This window comes from Ornithorhynchus anatinus, chromosome X1, assembly GCF_004115215.2.
Source record: "Ornithorhynchus anatinus isolate Pmale09 chromosome X1, mOrnAna1.pri.v4, whole genome shotgun sequence".
NCBI lineage: Eukaryota > Metazoa > Chordata > Mammalia > Monotremata > Ornithorhynchidae > Ornithorhynchus > Ornithorhynchus anatinus.
This window is the reverse complement of record NC_041749.1, coordinates 106,057,156-106,076,796: the sequence shown is the minus strand read 5'-3', so window position 1 is coordinate 106,076,796 and position 19,641 is coordinate 106,057,156. Positions and strand designations below refer to the sequence as shown.

The following is a 19,641-nucleotide window of genomic DNA, read 5'->3' as shown; positions in this document are numbered from 1 at the left end:
ATGCTGGGTCCCTAAATCCCACTTCCTCCTAATCTAGATTGAGAGCCCCAGGCAGGACAGGGACTGTTTCCAACCTGATAACCTAATACCTATCCCCAGATGCTTAGACCAGTGCTTGGCATAGTAAGTGCTTAAATTCTATTATGTCCACCTGGTTTAGATTATAAAGTCTTTGAGGGCAGGAGGCTGATAAAATGGGGAAGTGTTACCTGGTTTACCTGGCGTGAATTTTCCCCCTGATTCCAGGGACTTGACAAGGGCTTGGCAAGACTGCAGTCTATCCCTTGCTGCCTGTTGAGCCATTTTGTAACTAGGCAACGCAAGGATTTCAACCTCATTTGCCTGAGGTTGAAATCCTTGCGAGGGGGAGCACAGGCTAGTGGATAGAGCATGGGCCTGGGAGCCAGAAGGACCTGGGTTCTAAACCCAGCTCTGCCATCTGCCTATGTGACCTTGATGATGGTATTTGTTAAGCGCTATGTGCCAAGCACTGGAGTAGATACAAGGTAATTAGGTTGTCCCACATGGAGCTCACAGTCTTAATCTCCATTATACAGATGAGGTAATTGAGGCACAGAAGTTAAGTGGCTTGCCCAAGGTCACACAGCAGTCAAGTGGCAGAGCCGGGATTAGGGCCCACACCCTCTGACTCCCAAGCCTGGGTTCTTTCCACTAAGCATCGCTGCTTCCCTTGGGCAAGTCACTTCACTTCTCTGTGCCTGTGCTTGAGTTCCCTCATCTCTAAAATGACGATTAAGACTGAGCCCCACATGGGACATGGATTGTGCCCAACCTCATTAGGTTGTACTTAACCCAGTGTTAAAGTGTCTAGCACAACCTCATTAGCTTGTACCTAACCCAGTGCCTAGCAAATAGGATGCATTTAACAAATACCATGAAAAAAAAAAGACTGCTAAAGTCCCAGTCCACTCAGCCACCACAGAGGCTACAGATTCCCTAAGGACCCCTGCCCAAGACCCTGCATCTTTAACATCCAATATATAGAAAATTCTGTCTCCAAATATTTAATATACAAACCAACCCAGACAGCATTAAAAGAAACTCAGAAATCAGTTTAAACCACTGGGCAAGTCTTTCAGGTTTGGCTAGCTGGCCAGGGTGGCATCCTCACCCTTTGAACAACTGAGGAGTAGGATGGAACTAGGGCTCTAGACCTGGGGCAAGTAGATGGAGGGGGAGGAGAGAAAATAAAAGCAGGATTCATTTGGCCACAATTCACACCTCCAGATAAACTCTATTTGTTCCTAAGGTGACCAGCCCATCAGTTCATTTGTTTTGCCTCTAATTACCAGAGCAACTTGTTAACACTAGAAATCTGTTGATCGGTAATTCTTTCTTGAGCAGCAAACAGACTATCCTTCCCCCTGGCCCATCTAGTCCCCGAAGGAGCAGATCCACCCCTTTCCACAGCAGCCTCTTAATAGCCAGAGACCAGGAAGATAAGTCAGTCAAGTTGGAAGAGTTATAGTCAGCTAGTAAGGGCTAGCAGAGGCTCTTGAAGGAAATCTGCTGGAGGGGGTTGTCTGGGTGGCCACATTTTGGTGGTAGCACTTTTTTTTAACAAAATGAAGGCAAGGAATGAAAATGAGTAGAAACCAATGCAATATTTGAAAACCCTGGCTGTACCAGGGCGGGTGGGGGAAAGGAAGTCCTGGTTGGCAGAAGAGCAAGACAGTTTTGTACCTCCCAATGTTAAGCTTTAGACTTAAGTGTTTTCAGTGTCCAAAGTTTTGCCCCCAGGGAGACACGGAGCCTTCCGGAGCCTTGAGGAACAGTTGGCAGAGAGATTTACCCTCTGGCCATTGAAGGGTCAGATCAGGCATAACTGGACTGCTTTAGTTAGATTGGAAACAGCTCCTTTTCTATAATCACAGCCCTGATGGGGCTATCACAGGACACCCTCCCCACCACCCAAACAAGATTGTTTGAGCACCTACTGGGTGCAGAACACTGTACCTAACCAGGCACTCAGGAGAGTACAATATAGTTAGTAGCAGTGTCAATCCCTGCTTCCAAGGAGCTTTCCACCCTGGCATTCCTTTCATGAGTTACCCTTTGCCCCATCCCTCTTTCCAGGATTCCAAATTTTCTCAATCCAGATTTAAAGAGCTGCCTTGGCATTTAGTTGACCACTATTCTTGGCCAAGGAGTGCAACTCTCCGCATATCCATATTTTTTTTTAAGTCACCACCACTTTAAGATAAGTGTTGCCTTAACCTGAAAAATTATTCCTGGAATTTCATATTAGTCCAAGCCCAAGTTATAGCAACACAAATAACATTCAAGTAGGACAGAAGGCAACAGTACCAGTTAAGGGTCCCTGGGCCTTGTGTTTCTGTCCTGCTGAAGAGTGTTTAGTGTGTGGTTTAGTGCTCATTAACATGAGCAAACAATGCATACCTCAAAAATTGGAGAAAAAAAGGGAGGCAGCTAAATGTAAATCAAGAGGAAAACAGCAGCATAAAAAAGGCACAATAAAAAAAGATAGGAAAGTCAGAAGCAAAGAATACAGAAGAAATTTATTGAAAGCACAAGTACAGACTGGCCAAAAACTGCTTCTCTACAATCAACAGTAAATAACAGATCTACGGAAAGGTACAAACTTTGTTATAAAATAGTTTTAATTTCAATTCTTTTCGCATTACAAACATTCTTTGCAACAGGCAATGAAACTTGTGTTTGTGGTCGCCTCACACCCCGCTTTTCACAATACTGCACCTGTAATGGCTGTTATCAAAATATACATTTCATCTGTTCACCATAAAAAAACTGCATTTTGCTGCCCCCTCATGTCTTACAACAGGTATAAAAAAAAACTTAGAAATATTTACACCCTTTGTTACTCACATTCTTTACATGCAAACACAGGGATCCAAAAGACAGATCCACAATCGCATGGATGCTGGGTTACAACAGGTTTTTCTTGCATCCCACAAACATGCTGCTTGCTGGCCAAACTGAAACGCAACCCTTTGCTGCTGCCCACAACCCTTTCCCAGCATCTTGGGTCCAAGTTATAGCACTCCCGTTCCCCTCAGGCTGCTGGCGGACCGGTAAAGAGGAAGGCAGCAAGCCTAGCTGTCCCCTAACCATATTGGGGGGTGGGGGGAGAAGGGGAGGGACGCATGCTCATGGTTTTTCCACTTGGTCAGTTGTGGGACGATGAGGGGGTGGAGAGGAAAGAATGCTAGGGTGCAGAAATGACTGCTGCAGTTCCCCCATCCTGATATTTTGATTTAAGCAGAGAAGAGTCTAATTTTTAAGATCTAAGCAGGTCCTAAGGACCTTTAGCTTGTCGCCTGTCAGGTGGGCAGCCATCTTTCAGATCTGTGGTGTGGGATTTGAAGGCTAAGGGCTTCAACTGCAATGCTGCCAGCTCACACCTCAAGTTCTCATACTGCAGAGATGGATGCTGGGAAGGAAGGCCAATACTACATAAGCTCATGCCAGCAACCCAAGTCGAACTCTCGCTCAGACATCAAGCGCGCAACTCCAGCAGAGTTCACACCCACGGTAGTTCGTGGGGGAACAAAAAAAGGTTTAAGGCTTCAAACCTTCAGTTCTGGGAAGTCAAGAGTTCCTCGGTCATTTGGGGAAATCGTGATTCCCAGGACCAAAAGACAGACGATTTAAAAGAAAACAAAAACAAAAACTTTGGTCCACAATTTGCAGAAAAACCCTGAAATATAAGAGATCTTCTGTTTTGCATCTAAAAAGATTAAACATTAGAGCGAAATGTAAGGCAACATTGGATTATGCAGAATAGAAGGCAGAATGGCATGGGGTAGGTAAGTAAACCCAAGGAATGGTGTCTTAAGTCTATTGATGGCTATATCAAAGCTGGTTCAGTCCAAATAAAGATGCACTGATCTGCTTTCTGCTCCTAAAACTTAAAAGTTCTGCTTTTAAGGTCAAAATACCCCCCCCCCCCAAAAAAAAACCCTCAAAGAACCAACAACAACAAAAAACTAGCCTGGGTCCACTCACTCAATTCAGCTCTTCAGAAACCCCTGGTATTTGCTACTTGGAACTTGTCATTTGAAAACGTCTGTTTAGCCCAACCTATTCAAATCAACAGTTTCCTTACACTGTTCAACCTTCTAAACCATGATCTCAGCTTGAAAATTGAAATTATCTTCCTGCCCTACGATTTCACTTAATTGCAAAAATAATAAAATAAAAGTACAGTATACAAGAGTAATACCACAAGGAGTAAATTTAGATTACATTTATACCATTTTTGTCATCTTTCTATAAAAGTTACTTAAAACTATTTCTCTTGCATAAATGAAAAAAGATTAGAATATTTGGTCAACTGGAAATATTGCTAGGCACAGATGACAACTGCATCAAAAGTATAATACAAGGATTAAAACAAAAGTTCAAATGCTGAAGATGAGCAACAAGGACAGGGGAGTTCATTCAAACTCCTGAAAGGCCAAAATAAAGGACATGAAGATGACAGCTAAACACCTTGCTAAATGAGGGACACAGTGCCCTCCCAAATGTCCCCAAAGACTTCTACAGTAGGCTGGTGCATCTTCCAAACAAAGGCCGGGTTAAGGAATTAGTGTACAGACACTAGAACAAACGTGCAAAAAGAACCCCCCCGCTCCTGCCTACCACCTTTCATTGAGTGCATGCTTTTAAAACAACCCCTGCCCAAAATACAGGTTGAGGAACCACACATGCACAGAAAAGCAAAAAAGATGTGATTAACATCATAAGTCCAAAAAAAAAAAAAGTTTTAAAAAGCCCATCGGTTTTTCTTTATACACTTTGCCTGCTTCCCATTCCTCAGAAGCACAATGAGTTCATTTGAGTGTCAAATAAAACTTTCCCCTCAGCTCAATCCCTATGTTTGATATTGGAAGGCAGCTCCTCCCTGAGCAACACCACCACCACGTATGCCCACACCCCCCCACCCTCAAAAAAAAAGAACAGAAACCTTAAGGCACAGACAGCAGATTCATGGTATATCAAAGATGAATCCTAAAATTCCTTGTGCTGGATGAATTGAAAGATCACACACCTTGACTCAAAAAAGTTGAGTTTTTAAAGCACAGTGGTTTTAGGTCTTCCAAGGCTTGAATGAGTAAAGAAAACTAGAAGGCATTACCGTGAAGCCTGATAAAAACAGACCTGAAACCAGATCAGTTGGGGTTTTTTTTGGGGGGGGGGGGGAGAGGAGGAAAGGAAGAGAGAAATTCCCAGAAGTTTCCAATAAAGTGTGAACTTCGCACCAAAATTGTTATCCCATCACCGCAAGGTTATCAATGTGAATTAGATTTGATTTTTTTAAAAACAGGTAAACTGATAACTCTTTAAAAAAATAAAATCTCTGGTCTTTAAGGTCACTTCAGCTGCTTTTAAAGTGGCTTTTTTTTTGTTGTTTGTTTGGAATGATGGAAGTTGTCTCCAGGTAATCAGCCCTTTCCGGACAAGGCTGAAACCATGAGGTTTCGTCAGTCCATTCTCTCTGCCTCACGTCTGTCAGAGTTTTAAATGGTGGACTTGGAGAAGGACACACGCAAGTGATGGTTCTCACCCAGGTCATGATTGTGGAGGTCAATAAGGGACTGAATGGCTTCTTCCACTGAGCCCATCTGGATCAGAGCCATCTTACGGTCCTTCCTGTCAAGACAGAAGCTCAATTCATTGTTACATCTGCAACCGTGGTCAACAACTAACTGTGCATTCACTCCACCTACTCCCTTCCCCTGCCCCCACCAAACCAGAGAAGGTAAGCAAATGATTTTTAATAGCCAGATTTAGTTTTCCACTAACATTAGTGCCAATGAATGGCACTCATACATCCTTGACAGTTCAGGATAAACGAGCCCGATACCATTAGTGTATCCCTTCGGCCCACAATCCCCCGATAACGAACTCTACTCACTGGAAGAATTTGAATCCTTTGACCATTCCACTGTTACTGGAGAACAGCATCTTAAGGTCCTCTTCGGTTATTGAAGGCCTACGGGGAGAGGAGGGAAAAAAAAGTTTCCCAGGTGATCTTCAAACAGGGAGTATTTCACTCCGTAGCAAGTAGCCCGTACAAAACTGGAACGCCCACCGTCCCCCGCTGTCCCTCCCCACCACAAATCTACCACAATGGGGGGAATCAGTGTTTTTGTTCCCACACCCCTTTCCAAACCCAACCCCCAACACTGTTTTGAGACCAAACAAAATGTGGGTCAGTCACTCCGTCAATGTTGCTCCAGGATACCAGGTTCTTTTTACACTAGTTTCCTCTACAGTGCTTCATCATTTCTTTCGAGTTGCTACACATTTAGTTCCAGTGAACGCCCACGTGCGCACTCACGGAATGTTGGAAAGATGCAGGGTAGCAGAAGGAGGGAAGATGTTCTGAAAGTTCTTGGAGCCTGGCTTCTTGAAGCGATGGAGAGGTGAATTTCCATAATCTTTAGTTAAGCCTCGGTCTTCCTGGCCCTCCCGGGGAAGCTGCACGGTCTGGTGCTTGGACAGAGTAATGCGAATTGGCTTCCCATGAAGCTTCTGCCCATTCAGATGGCTCATCGCTGAGAAGACAAGAATGGAAAGAGGGTTAACACCCGATGGTAAGAACTGATATCTTAGCCAGGCACTGACGCATTTACAGAGTTTCTAACTTCCATTTTCAGTTTTCCAGGGCAGTCGGAGAAGGACGCCTGTGAGCCTGTGCAGCGTTAAATCTAAGCCAAAATACCAGTTTGCTTACCAAGCTGGGCCTGGTTTCCATCTGCCATTTGAACTAGAGCATTCTCCTTCTTGTTGAATAAAATCTTCACCCTTTGCACATCACCATAGACTCCTTTAAAGTTGTAGGAAATAAAGACAGGCTTCAGGCACGTCGGCAAGTACATCAACTGTATTTCCCTGAATTTAGTCCAGCAGCAACAAGACCCCTAAGTACACCCAACCCCTTCTACAAGGTTGATGTCCACCCGACTTGGTTTTCTTATTCTGCTCCACTTACGAAAAATGTGTACTCAGCAGAAAAACAGGGCACTACACTAAAGATACTAGGTCTCAGAAAAATCAAATAAAGCAAAACTAAAGGTCAGAATGACCAAATTTAGCATGCTAATGATTTTTTACTTTTCAAAAGGCATGCAAAGCAATAAAACTCATGCATATGCAAGAAATAAGAGTAACACAAAATTCAGATTAAAATTTAAGTGGCAAAACTAATAACAAATGTAAAGTTATGCATTCAAAAGTGGCAAAAACGGCAAACTATATATTTGAGGCATCAAAAGTAATCTCAAATAACTGAATACAAGGTAATAAAAAGTGTGAATAATAACATACCGAAAAGAATAAAGAGGCATTGGGGTGTACCTCTCTTTAGAGAACAGCAGAGCAAGGCAGCGGAGGGACAGGGGAGAGGTAAGGAATCGGAGGGGAGAGCGGAGGTTGCACAAATCGTCCACAACGAGGAAGGGCAGTCCCCGCAGGAAATGGCGAAATTGGTTGATGGATGATGAAGTTTTCAAGATGGTTAATATTGAAGGGCAGGTTGGTTTCCGAAGAGCAGGGTTTTTGGAGGGGGGATTTTTTTATTTTTTTTTTATTTTATTTTTTTTTGTGTGTTTTTTGTTTCAAGCAACAACAGGAAGCAGAAGTACCGTGCAGTCAGTTGGCAAAGAAATTCCGGATCAGGGGTAGAAAAAATTGGGAAAGGGGAAGGGAAGAAAAAAGTAGCAAAAAACACAGGTCAGTAAATACATAAGGAAATATGTAGTGTTCCATCAGTCAGATTTATAGATTTCTACATACACAATATGTTTACAGAAAGTTAATAGGTTTTAACCTAGTGGAACACAATGATAAAGAAAAGCATTTTTACTTGATATACATAGAAGGAAAGAAACAATACTAGAGCAGAGTGACTTCTGAAATCGCTAAGAATTGCATGTACTATTATTTAGAATTAGTAACTTGACTCCAAGTTTAATTCCTGATTGTGCCATGAAAACATTGAAAGTTTCAACAGCAGAGCTAAAAATGTCATTTTGAGTCCCATACAGGAAGCATTCTTCAATCGACCGATTTAAGGTGAACCGGCAAATCAAAGCTCAGAGGAAGAGGGAGAAACAGTGCCTAGACCTCTCCCAAGAAAATGAACCTTTCTGGGACATCTTTGCGTAAAATAAAACCTTTCCACCAGAATCACTGAAATCACTCCACAAAAACATTGTCTCTTACTAACTGGTTGCATAGATAGTTTCTAAAAACAATGATTATACAAGCAATGAAATAAAAGTTTAAGTTTGTTAGTTCACAGCATCTCTACAGGTACTGAGGTCTTTCTAGCCCAAAGACAAGCTGGATGAACAGCGAGAGGCTCACCAAAAAAAAACCTAAAAGGCATGAAATAGTCAATAGGCCATTTCTTTAGCACAGTATACAGGACAGCTGGCTTCATTTATGCCAGCGAGGTTTCTTGTACATTTCAGGCTTAACTGTCCAAGTGAATGCAGCCCGTCTCCATATTCAATTTACAGGTCCCTCCAACACCCCCACCCCGTTCCCGCAAAAAGGATGAGTTTCAAATGGAGAATGTTTCTTGGGGGGGGGGGGGGGGGGCGTGGAAGAGAAGAGAGAAATGGGACACGAAGCCCATTAGCCAAAAAGATTTAAACCAAGGGAAGAAGCCACCAGTAAGGGAAACTTCTAACCAGTATTGGCCTATCTCATGCCTTGAGGAAAACAGTTCGACAGGGAGTGTCAGACAGATGAAAAGAATAGTCTGAAATACTGATTAAATTTGTTAATCTCATCAAGAGTTAAATATTTTGAGCATTTACTCTCTTTCATCCAGGCTTCCTCTGAGGCAAAGTTTGGAATTATTTTGACATACTAGAAAATGAATTGGGGTTGCATGTGGTGGGAATTAACTTTTATATGCAGTCCAGTTTAGCATTCTTTTCAAACACCAACTTAAATGTCAATCTCTAATGCCCAAACCAATGTCTTCCACACTTTTAATTCCAATACAGTGCAATTTTGCTGTATCAGAACAGAAATTGCCTGAACACTAAAATGGTTCTTTTTCAGACTGCATCCTTTAGTTTAGTATCCAATTTGAACTTTTAGGTCGCCTTCATTGGAAAAAACAAAAAATATTTCAACTCTGAGTAAAATTATGGAATTAAAAACATAAAATTTCAAGATGTTAAGGAGTATAAGAAAACTAAGCAGTCTTTGGAAAGGAAAATAAATGTGTGAGCAAGTGGCAAGGGGGGAAAAAAATAATTTTTAAAAAACAAAAACAAAAAAAAACACACTGCACAAGTGCACAAGGACACAAAAGCCAAGCTGGCAGAATTTAGGATGTGAACAGAGAGTAGAGGGCAGAACAAACTCTCTCCCACAGCTAATACAACAACAATTTATTAAAGGTGGAGGGACTGCCATGAAGGGTTGAGCATCCCAAGTACTATGCTGATATGACCCAAAACAGCACTAGAAAGAAGGGGGGAGGGGGAAAATAAAAGAAGAAGATTCAAACAGACTGTTTGAGATCAATGAAAATGGAGCATGGAGCAGCAAGGCAAGTTCAATTTGCACTCCCTTTAAAAATAAAAAAAAGTTCTGGTCATCTGCCCTGCCATCGAGACGTGATTGAGCTTTTCTAGTCCAGCTGCTTCCTTTCTAGGATAGATTTCTTTTTTTTGAGACACGCTGAAACATTCTCAAAGTTTTCAAGAGTGAAACAGTTGGCTGGAAATGAGAGGGACAGAGGTAAATTAAGAAGACACCACTAACCTCAGGGTTCAAATTGCTAACCAGCAGGACAGAATTCCCTGCCCCGGTGAGGCCGGGAATGGCAATCCGCCCTGCTGCAGCCGCTGCAGCTGCTGCTGATGGGATAGCCAGAGGAGCAAGGGCTCCATGAACATTTGGAACTGACAGGCCTGGAAATTAAAAAACATTAACCAGTAAAAAAAAAAAAAAAGTTACCAGCATGCCTTTATGTGCCTGCTGCACTGGAGGAGGTGGCTTAAAAACCTCTTCCCCTTCTAGCATGCAAATCCCCAAGGGTGAACTACAAGCATTTTACCTGGCACACCTGACACATGGTGTCCTATCGAGGCAGGAAGTCTTTTTGTCACCTAGTCACTCTCCCAGGGCTGCCTGTTCTCGGGGTCCATCCCCTGCCCCATTCCTCCTTCTCCACCCGCCCCCCCACAAAAGACATCTGTCTCTAGGTATCGCCTTACTCTACATGCTGTCAAACATTCAGAGCGCAGCAAAGCTTCAGTTCCATGGGTGCAAATAAAAATACTACAAGCAGTGCATCTGGAAATCGGTTGACCAAGGCATGCTAAGTGCTTCATTCTTCATGCAGGGATCAAACACTTCACACCAGATCCAAGTTATTGACCACTGCCTTCCTGAGGTGACTGAGCACATTAGTCTTAGAACACTGTCATTTCGGTAAGTAGTAAAACAACCTTCTACTCCTACAGGCAACGAGATGGATCCCCACCTAGGGGGCATTGTCAAGCTTTCAGAAATGAGTCGGATAAGCCTATGGTATTGCCACATGAACAGACTACTTGACTGGACAAGTTTTTAGGTGTGCCCATAATCATGCTTCTTAGTCTCATGTATGCCATTTGCTTACCAGGCCACTTATTCAATTTACTATGAATAAACGTCAACCATTCTGTTCAGGTCCTCTCCCTTGGAAGCTTGAAAGGGAACCAGAACCAAAAGACTATCAAGTTAACTAGCCACGGGCCACTCTCCTGCTCTCCAGTATCAAAGTGCAAGGGCTAAAACTAGCCCAGCTCTGCCCAAATTAGTTTATGCAATGTTCAAACCTCCCCAGGTACTCCTTCAAACGTGTCTATGCTATCTCAGCCATAATTCCCATAACAGAGTTGCTGTCATCTTTCAGAAAGTTGGCTGTCCCCCAGTTACCTGTAGGCTTGGGATTGCTAGCTGTAATTAACCTTAATTTCTAAAACTGGCTTGCCAATGAAAGTAGAAACGTTTTTGAAAGAGACTGCGGTGGGTATGTTCAATTATACTTTAAAGCTGAGTATCGTATGATGAATCGGGTAATACCTGCAGCTTGAGGAATTGCAAAGGTGGGAGGGAAACCAGCTCCGGCATATGGAGAGGCGGAGATTATACCTGGAGCACCTAGAAAGAAAGAAATGGGATAATTACTATACTAGAACTCCCACAGGGTCATTTTAATTTCAAATGTTATTTTTTGAAGACAGGCAACCCAAGCAAATTACAATTCTGGGAACAGCATGTTAGAACGGCCTCCTCCAAATCCAGATTTTTCCAGTGAGGAACTTTCTCTCAAATGTTCTGTGATTCAGAGGCTGAAAAAAGGAAAATTACCAATCTGGAAGTTTTTCCCTTTTCTTTAATTGCACAGGTTTAGTTTTCATGGAAGAACCATCATAAAAGCATCACTCCCATACTATGGAAACAGTAGGGGGCGCTATAGCCCTTTTTCATTCTCTCTGATACTGAGTATCTTTAAACTAAAGACTAAAACGACGACAATCTGCTAAAGTTGACTAGATGAGTGAATTTTGAAAATGCAAGAAAGGAAAACAATCTAAATGCCCTCCCCTAGGAAGTTCAAAGCTTTAAAAACCTCTGTTAACTTTCGTGTTTACGTAAGTCAACATCTCCCTCTATAGCAACTTTCAGCAGTGATCAAACCACCTTACTGGGCGCAGGCACAGCCACGCCAGGGTACAACATTTACCCCACACATACCCAGGACCCATATTACCGGTAGGTAAATCACTCCCTGGTCCCATGCCACCAGCTGAGATTAGGCAAACAAAATAAATGGATCTTGACTGAAGCTCTGCCCACATAGCGTGTGTGAAGACTCTGAATGAGACGCGGACCCCTAAGCAGACAACTGAAGTTGTTGCAAGGTAAACTGGATGTAGGTACCGATGAGTGATTTGCATCTTTTATTCACCCTACCGCACTCATACACATCTGTATTATATGTATTACTTGGACTGTGGGCCCCTTGTGAGACAGGGACTGCATCCAACCTGATTATCTTGGATCTACCCCAGTGCGTAATACAGTACTGGGCACATAAAAAGCGCTGAGCAAGGACCATAATTATTATGATGATGATTGAACAAGACAAAAGCCAAATGGAAGAGTTCAAAGGTGCATAGGTACTTATAAGTACTTTAAGACAGCTTAAATTGAAGTCAGCAGAACAATTCCCTATTTCTGCAAGTCTCCTTCAAACCTATATAGTACCACTCCTCTAATAGTGATAATTCAGCGTCATTATGGTATCGTGGAAAGTAATTTGACATGGTTCCAGGACACGGAACAGATAATTATGAATTAGGACCTCTAATAAGTGTGCTCTAGACTAAGTTCATTGTAGACAGGAAAGGAGTCTACGAGCACCGTTGTACTGTAGTCCCCAAGAACTTAGTACAGTGCTCTGCATAATAGAAGCACTCAAGATACCAAACGATGCTGGGGTGGTTACGTCCGTTAATGCCTGTCCCATAGGAGGCCCACATCTCCATTTTACATGAGGAAACTGAAGCCTAAGAAGGTAAGTTAAGTAGTTTAACCCCAGGCCACACAGTATATACCAGTAGTGAAGCTAGAACTCCAATCCTGGTCTCCAGGCACACGTCTTTAATCAGTGACATTTACTGAGCGCTTACTGCGTGCAGAGTATTCTACTAAGCACCTGGGAGAGTACAATACAATATGGTTGAAAGATACAATCCCTGCCCTTAAGTCACTTAGATATATTCTAAGTACACTTAAGTCTATGGGAAGACATACCCCATGATTCAAACACTCTCAAGGAACATAACGTGGTTGCACCATGGGAATGTGCCCGTCACGTGATTAAGGTCTAGAGATCTGAACCGTAACAGCTTCTAAGCCTGGAGAAGCTATTGAGAAAACCACATTTACCTAGCTGGGAGAACTCCTTACCAAAGGCTGCTGCCATGGTCTGGTCAAGGGAAGGTTGGCTGTCTCCAGAGGGCAGATCCGGTCGGGTGTAGTCTCGGCTTTTATCGTTGTTGTATTTCACATTGAGGCTTGTGAGTTTGGAGAAATCAATACGCAGGGTACAGCAGGCGTTGTAGATATTCTGTCCATCTAAAGACTGAAGGGGAAACCGCTCCAATCAAGCAAGCTTTCAAAAGGTAGTTTACCGAAACAAGAACTACAAAGAGAGCGTTCCTTTCATTTTCTGATGGACATAAAATATGATTCAGAAGGTCTAACCATTTCAGGGATGTCCATCGGAGAATGGAGAACCTTAAATGGTGCTTGCCCACCCTTCTCCTGTTGCACTCACCAGTTTGGCATGCTGGGCACTCATGGGTTCAGCATATTGTAAGAGAGCCTGGAACTGGTTGTTCTTCGTAAAAGTAATGATTTTCAGCACTGTGCCAAACTTGGAAAAAATCTGTTAAAATAAAAAAAATTTTAAAAACCCCACCATTCTGGAGATCAGTCTCCAAAAAGAGTCAAGCAGCTAGGGAGTGGAGGGTGCTCTGATCAATCACAACAGGTAACAATCTATTACCTGCCCGCAATGATTTGTTTTGCACATGACAACTTAACACTCTGAAAACCAAGTTTTAAACCACTGACTCATTTACGCAAATCAGTACTCTTTTCCAAAAGACATACGTGGAACCTAGCATGATATGGGATGGGATATGGGGCAGCTGACTGAATACTGTACACCAAATTCCACATTTTCTTTAAATTCCCAAAAGATGTCTTAGTCTTAGACCGTGGTCCTCCTAGACCCCTCTGACCTGTTCACTGGGCTTAATGACTAAGTGTGCCGTAGGATTTCTTTCCCTGGGCAGAGTGTGGGATATTGAGGAAGAAGCAGAACAGGGGAAAGCAGGGGAGGGAAGTGACAATATCTAATTCAATTACAAATCCTCAGGACTCAATTTCTATTTATTTCATATTTCTGTACTTGTGAAGTTGTTGCTTATTTGCAGATTATGCAAATATGTCAGAGGTAGCCATTGGAAAATATACATTCTACTTCACCCCCAAATCTACCTGTATCTCAAATTCCACTTTGTTACAGTCTTTAAACCAAATATTTGGTTTGCTGCTTAAACCCAACACCCTGGAAGAGAAAATAAATTAGTCCCTATAGGAAATGCTTCAACTAAATAGAGCTAAGCCAATTACGAGAATGATGTCAAAATGTTTCAGATGCTCCTTGCTGTTCGCTCATTAGAGCCTCTTTTAAGGTATCTGATAGGGAGAGTCCTTAACAAAGCAATGTGATATGAAGATCGAGTTCACCACCTCACCTGATGTAGCACATCTAGAGTGACCGGATAGAAGAGGTTTTCCACAATGATTCTCAAAACAGGACTCAGTCCAGCTATAGCCATTCCTGCATCCACTGCAGCAGCAGAGGCAGAAAGTGCCATGTTTCCAGACTGAACAGAATTGACTGCTTGCAGAGCTGCCTGGGCCCGCTGTAAGACAACATTCCTATCCAGTTAGTACATTCCTTACAGCTATGAGGAACCTATGTAGAACACTCCTACTTGGGCAACCCAATAACAATATTGTTAAATACTGTACTCTCCCAAGCACTTAGTACAGTGCTCTGCACATAAGCGCTCAATACAATTGATTCAACGTTACCAGGACCCAATACCCTAAGTAATGGAAATTACTGCCGTTTACCTAATCTTATAAAGACGACCAACTAAAAAGGGCTAACAGTGCTTCACACCCCAGAGCCAACATAATCACCCATATGAATGCCATCTAAAACCCAATACAGGAGGTAGAGGCCAGGAAGGGGAGAAACCATTCTAGACTGGTCTCAACATCCTCGTCTTCCATTATTAGCACAAACCCCAGGGGAACTCATCTGTGATAGAGCAGTGTATTTCCCATTTAGAAGTCAAACCAAGTGGCCATAAACACGCTACACAAATCTTATCACAAAAAAAGAAAAATGTAACTCATCAAAAACTAAAGGCCCAGGAAAGGTCCAGGATAGTTGTGAAGAGGAAAAAGTACTTTTGACTGAGAAACAAAGTTATTCGAGAAACAGTAGGGAAGCAGTGTGGCCTAATGGATAGAGCACAGGCCTGGGAGTCAGGATTTGGGTTTTAATCCTGGCTCTTCCACTTGTCTGCTGTGTGATCTTGGGCAAGTCACAACTTCTCTGTGCCTCACTTAGCTCTACTGTAAATTAGGAATTAAGACTGTGTCCAACTTGATTAGCTTATATTTACCCCAGTGCTTAGTACAGTGCCTGGCACACAGTAAGCATTTAAATATCATAAAAAAAGAAAAAAACATAACAAGTGAGGGCTGGCTAAATGTTTTCAAAGTCCACACCCACAAATTATCTGCCCCTCTGCCAGTCTGCCCTTTCCCATGGATGTTACATGTTGTTTGTTCTTACTTGCCCAGGGTGAATAGGCAAAGTGGCTATTTCTAAGGCTCTTTTTAAAACAGAAGAGATGAAAACAGGATTATATAAGACTTACTGCTTGGTTTGGAGAGTTGTCAGTCTTGAGCTCCTTATGGTTGGAGAACTGAATGAAGATGGGCTGACTTCGGAGAACCGGAGCCACCGTGGTATAGTAGCTTACCATAGTGTTTGCTGCTTCCTCCGTATTCATTTCAATGAAGGCCTAAAAGCCAATATTCTTGGGTTAATAATGAGAGTTGTTAGCCTGGGGTCATTCCTTTCCTACACCAATCTCGGCACGTCGTGGAGCCCACATGGAAAGAGCACAGGCCTGGGACCTAATCCCAGTTGTGCCACTTGTTTGCTATGAGAACTCCTCTGTCTCTCTATTTTCTCATCTGTAAAATGAGGCCAAACTACCCATTCTCCTCCTTTCTGGAAGGGACTACATCGTGTGACAAATCTCTGTCCACCCCAGAGTTTAGTTTAATTCTTGGCTTAAATATTAATTTAATTAGCCCACCCCACAACCCTTTCCCAAAACTTGGAGTAGCAGTAAAGTTTCAGAATTTAGGATTCATACCAGTAAGAGTAAAAAAGGCCTTACTTCTGCCCTTTGCCACAGACAATATGAATGACCACGTTGCTGAGCAGGCCTGACGGCTTACTGGGTTATGCATACTCATTTTCACTCAATTGGTACACCGCTAAAACACTGTCTACTGCTTCCCTCTGCAGAGGGCATAGCTGAATGCCTATGAGAGAGCCCCATATTCTGACCTAACAGGAGGGGAACTGGAAGGGTGTAGAGATCTGGAATTTAGTTTGCCACCCAACATTTTTAAGCATTAGGGCAGAGGGAAACTTTGAGCAGAGTGTCTCAAAATCTTGGTTTGCCAGTCTCAGCAAACCCAAATAAACCCAAAATAAATGTTTGACTGCCTGTTTCCAATCTTATGCCAACTCAACAGTTTTCTGTCCCTTCTGCCCCAAGCAGCTGGACCAAAACTTATCAATACCTGATTTTTGCCTTTCAGCATTAGAAGGTTGGTGACTTTGCCAAAAGGCAATCCCAGGGAAATAACCTCAGCCTCTGTTACGTCACTGGGCAGCTTCCGTACATGGATTACTCTTGAAAGAACCCCGGGGCTTCTATTGTCACCTTTGAATTTCTTGCTGTCATTTCCATTTGCTGAAAAAAAGAAAATAAGTGGTCATTTTTGGCCTCATGCATTTAAAATCAGCTATAGGAAAGATGTGTTCAAGTCCCATAAAACTTGCCACTTGACATGAACCTCTGAAAATGCTTTTTTCTCTTCAAATCAGAGACTTCTGGAAAATGTACATGCCAGCCCCTACTCAGATGTAATTTTCAAGCATGCGTTTGTTAGTATTGGTTATGGCATCTCAAGGGAAGCAAGTTTAAGGAAGTTTCAGCATTGTTTAAAAACAGGATCCACAAAGCAGTGCCAGAGTCAAGAATTCATTCCCACCTAGAGCTACAGTGCAATACTTGAATACCATTCAGACTGTGAGCCCGTTATTGGGCAGGGATTGTCTCTATCTGCTGCCAAATTGTACATTCCAAGCGCTTAGTACATTGCTCTGCACATAGTAAGCACTCAATAAATACAACTGAATGAATGAAGTACTACCATACATTGCTAGCAGTACAATGCCAGACATACCTACTGGGTTAGCTTGGCAAGCAAGAACAGCAGGCAAGGAGGCTTGGAAATATAACATAAAAAGCAGCTCCACTGAGGGGGAGATTTTTGGGGGGGTGAGGGGAGAAGAGGAATCGAAACCAGGCCATAAGGTACAGAGTTTCGATGTCAAAGCCCAACTGAGCTGCCAGAATTGCAAATCCCCACCCTCAAACAATTGACTTGGGTACCCTTCAAGACATCTTATTACCCAGAAACAAATATCTTAAGTTAATCAAAGATCACCTAATGAATGATATCACCTGCAAATGTCAATTCAGTGTCCAAATTCCGGGGGGGGTGGGGGGACGACACGCATAGGGAGAGGAGGAGAGGAACACATGTGGACTATTACCAGTATTATCGGGGCACTGTTTGCTGGTAAGTCACCCTTCAGCTGGACAGAATAAGTGTAGTGCAGTGGTTGAAGATAGATGATTTTATACCTAGTACAGAATAACTAGACGATATTCCCCTAATCAAGTGCTACTCTTCTAAAGTGTTTGGCTAGTAATTTTACCTGCAGAAGCAGAGTTGCTGCTCATGATAAAGGGTCCGTTAGTAACACAAGTAGAGAAAAGCTCGTCAGATCCCCGCTGGAAGAGAAAAGAAGGGAAAGGGTGAGTTGACAGTTTTTGCTAAATTCTCAGAGGAACAATTCAGAAACTGAATGCAGGCAACTGGCTGAAAATTGTAACCCCAATGACAACATTGTAACATCTCCCTTTCAAATGCAAAATGTTTTTTTAAAAACAATCACAAGGTATATATAACAATTTTATTTCTATCCTCTGCTCTTTCCAGAGCCCGAACCAGCAGGCCAAAACTTCCCTGTCCGAATTGTGAAGGCAGGTATTGAGTACTTGAGTATCAAGTGCTCAAAGCTAATCATGCAAATCTTCCCCCAAACCTTTTCGTAAAAAGTGCTGGCTCTAAAATGAGCAAAATGACAAATAGTTAAGAAGCTTTTGAGAAATCCTCCGTTACGTTTTGGAGAAAGCATAATTACAATTTTGCTGAAAGCCCAAGATAATTTTAGTTGTCAAATTAACAAAGCTGCCAGTGATCTGATTGTGTAACAAAATCCTCCCTGGCTCCCTCCATTTCTATAGCTTGCATCCCAGCCAACAAGACGTCCTATTTTCCAGAGGTTCAATGAAACCATATCCTTTGCTTTGTCATTTTCAGATCACTGGCAACACTATCTTTTATCAAGCACTATCTTATGACAACTGGATTGTAACTCAATCACCTCAACATCAAGTGGTATTTGCTCAACCAACCAGCGAACAAGTTACAATCCAGGTCAAAAGAAGCTCAAGACGACATTTTCTAGTACATTCAGTCTGACATAGTGTCTGCTTTTCACTTTCAATACAGTACACTTAACTCTCAGATACAACTGGTTCCTAAATATTGTCTTTAAGTCAAAACAAGACAGACACCCTATTCTTTTTTAACCAATATTAGTTGTACACTCAAAATAGCTCTACCACTGTATTTACATAGTCAGAGGGTCCATGAGATAGCCATCTTACGGCATCTAAAGAGCTCCAGCCCCTCTCCTTCCCTTCTCCACTGTGACCTTTAAGATGATTTCCCCAGAGCTACTGTGACACAAGGTGTAAAATTTAGAAACTTTCTAAGTACTCTTCCTTGTAATTTAAAGCATCTTAAGTGCAAAAAGCTATTAAAGCAGGTTGGCTTTGATTACTCTGCCCTGAAGTCACTTCACTCTGTCCACCAATCCAAAACTGAAGTAATTTATATTTACCATGTTAGTGAGAATTCACCATCCAGTAAGAGATGCTACAAGATTTAATTTTACATGAACCTTCAGGCTATAAAGGCTATAAAAGACTAAGACAAATACAAGACTCTACAAAAGACCTTTAATGAATCAATATTTGAGCCTTTAGTGTGTGCAGGACTGTACTAAGCACTTGGGAATGTATGGTATAACACAAGTAGCTTCAAACACCACTAATGATCACTAATTTTCTATACTTACTATGCATCAAGCACTATTCTGAGCACAAGAGGAAGGGGTGCAGATATAAGTTAATCAGGTTGGACAGAGTTCCTGCCCCACATGCAGTCTACACAGGAGGAAAAACAGGTATTGAACCCCCATTCTGTTGATGAAACTGAGGCACAGAAGTGAAGCATTTTGCCCATGGTCACATTGCAAGTACAAGGCAAAGCCAGGATTAGAACCCAGGTCCAACTACCAGGCCCATGCTCTTTCCACTAGACAACGTGGCTCCTCAGTAATTTAATGTTAATGTTTTTTAACCTGTCTGTTGCCTGTCCTTTCTTCCCCTTTTTATTTTTAGAATGTGAGCCCCCTGAGGGCCAAGGACAGGTCTTAATTCCCACCTGTTTAGTCTTTTCCAGTGCTTAATACAGTGCACACTAAGTGCCTAACACCATTATTATAGTTGTGTCAAAGAA

General features: G+C 42.4%; 1 protein-coding gene across 2 annotated transcripts in view; it reads right to left on the bottom strand.

Moving 5' to 3' along the window:
- Positions 1–2,521: 2,521 nt before the first annotated feature.
- PTBP1 (polypyrimidine tract binding protein 1) overlaps positions 2,522–19,641 on the bottom strand; it is a 31,811-nt gene continuing 14,691 nt past the window's right edge. The window contains exons 3-15 of one of the 2 annotated variants that reach the window (XM_007667581.4): positions 17,708–17,783; positions 16,501–16,673; positions 15,558–15,704; positions 14,355–14,525; positions 13,367–13,477; positions 12,997–13,171; positions 11,104–11,181; positions 9,796–9,944; positions 7,336–7,369; positions 6,743–6,835; positions 6,347–6,563; positions 5,921–5,998; positions 2,522–5,655 (exon numbers count right to left, since the gene is read on the bottom strand). In XM_007667581.4, the coding sequence (XP_007665771.1) occupies positions 5,523–5,655; positions 5,921–5,998; positions 6,347–6,563; positions 6,743–6,835; positions 7,336–7,369; positions 9,796–9,944; positions 11,104–11,181; positions 12,997–13,171; positions 13,367–13,477; positions 14,355–14,525; positions 15,558–15,704; positions 16,501–16,673; positions 17,708–17,783 (1,635 nt within the window). In that variant the 3' untranslated portion in view covers positions 2,522–5,522. The remainder of the gene's footprint in view (positions 5,656–5,920; positions 5,999–6,346; positions 6,564–6,742; positions 6,836–7,335; positions 7,370–9,795; positions 9,945–11,103; positions 11,182–12,996; positions 13,172–13,366; positions 13,478–14,354; positions 14,526–15,557; positions 15,705–16,500; positions 16,674–17,707; positions 17,784–19,641) is intronic. The other variant, XM_007667582.4, reaches the window with a different exon arrangement.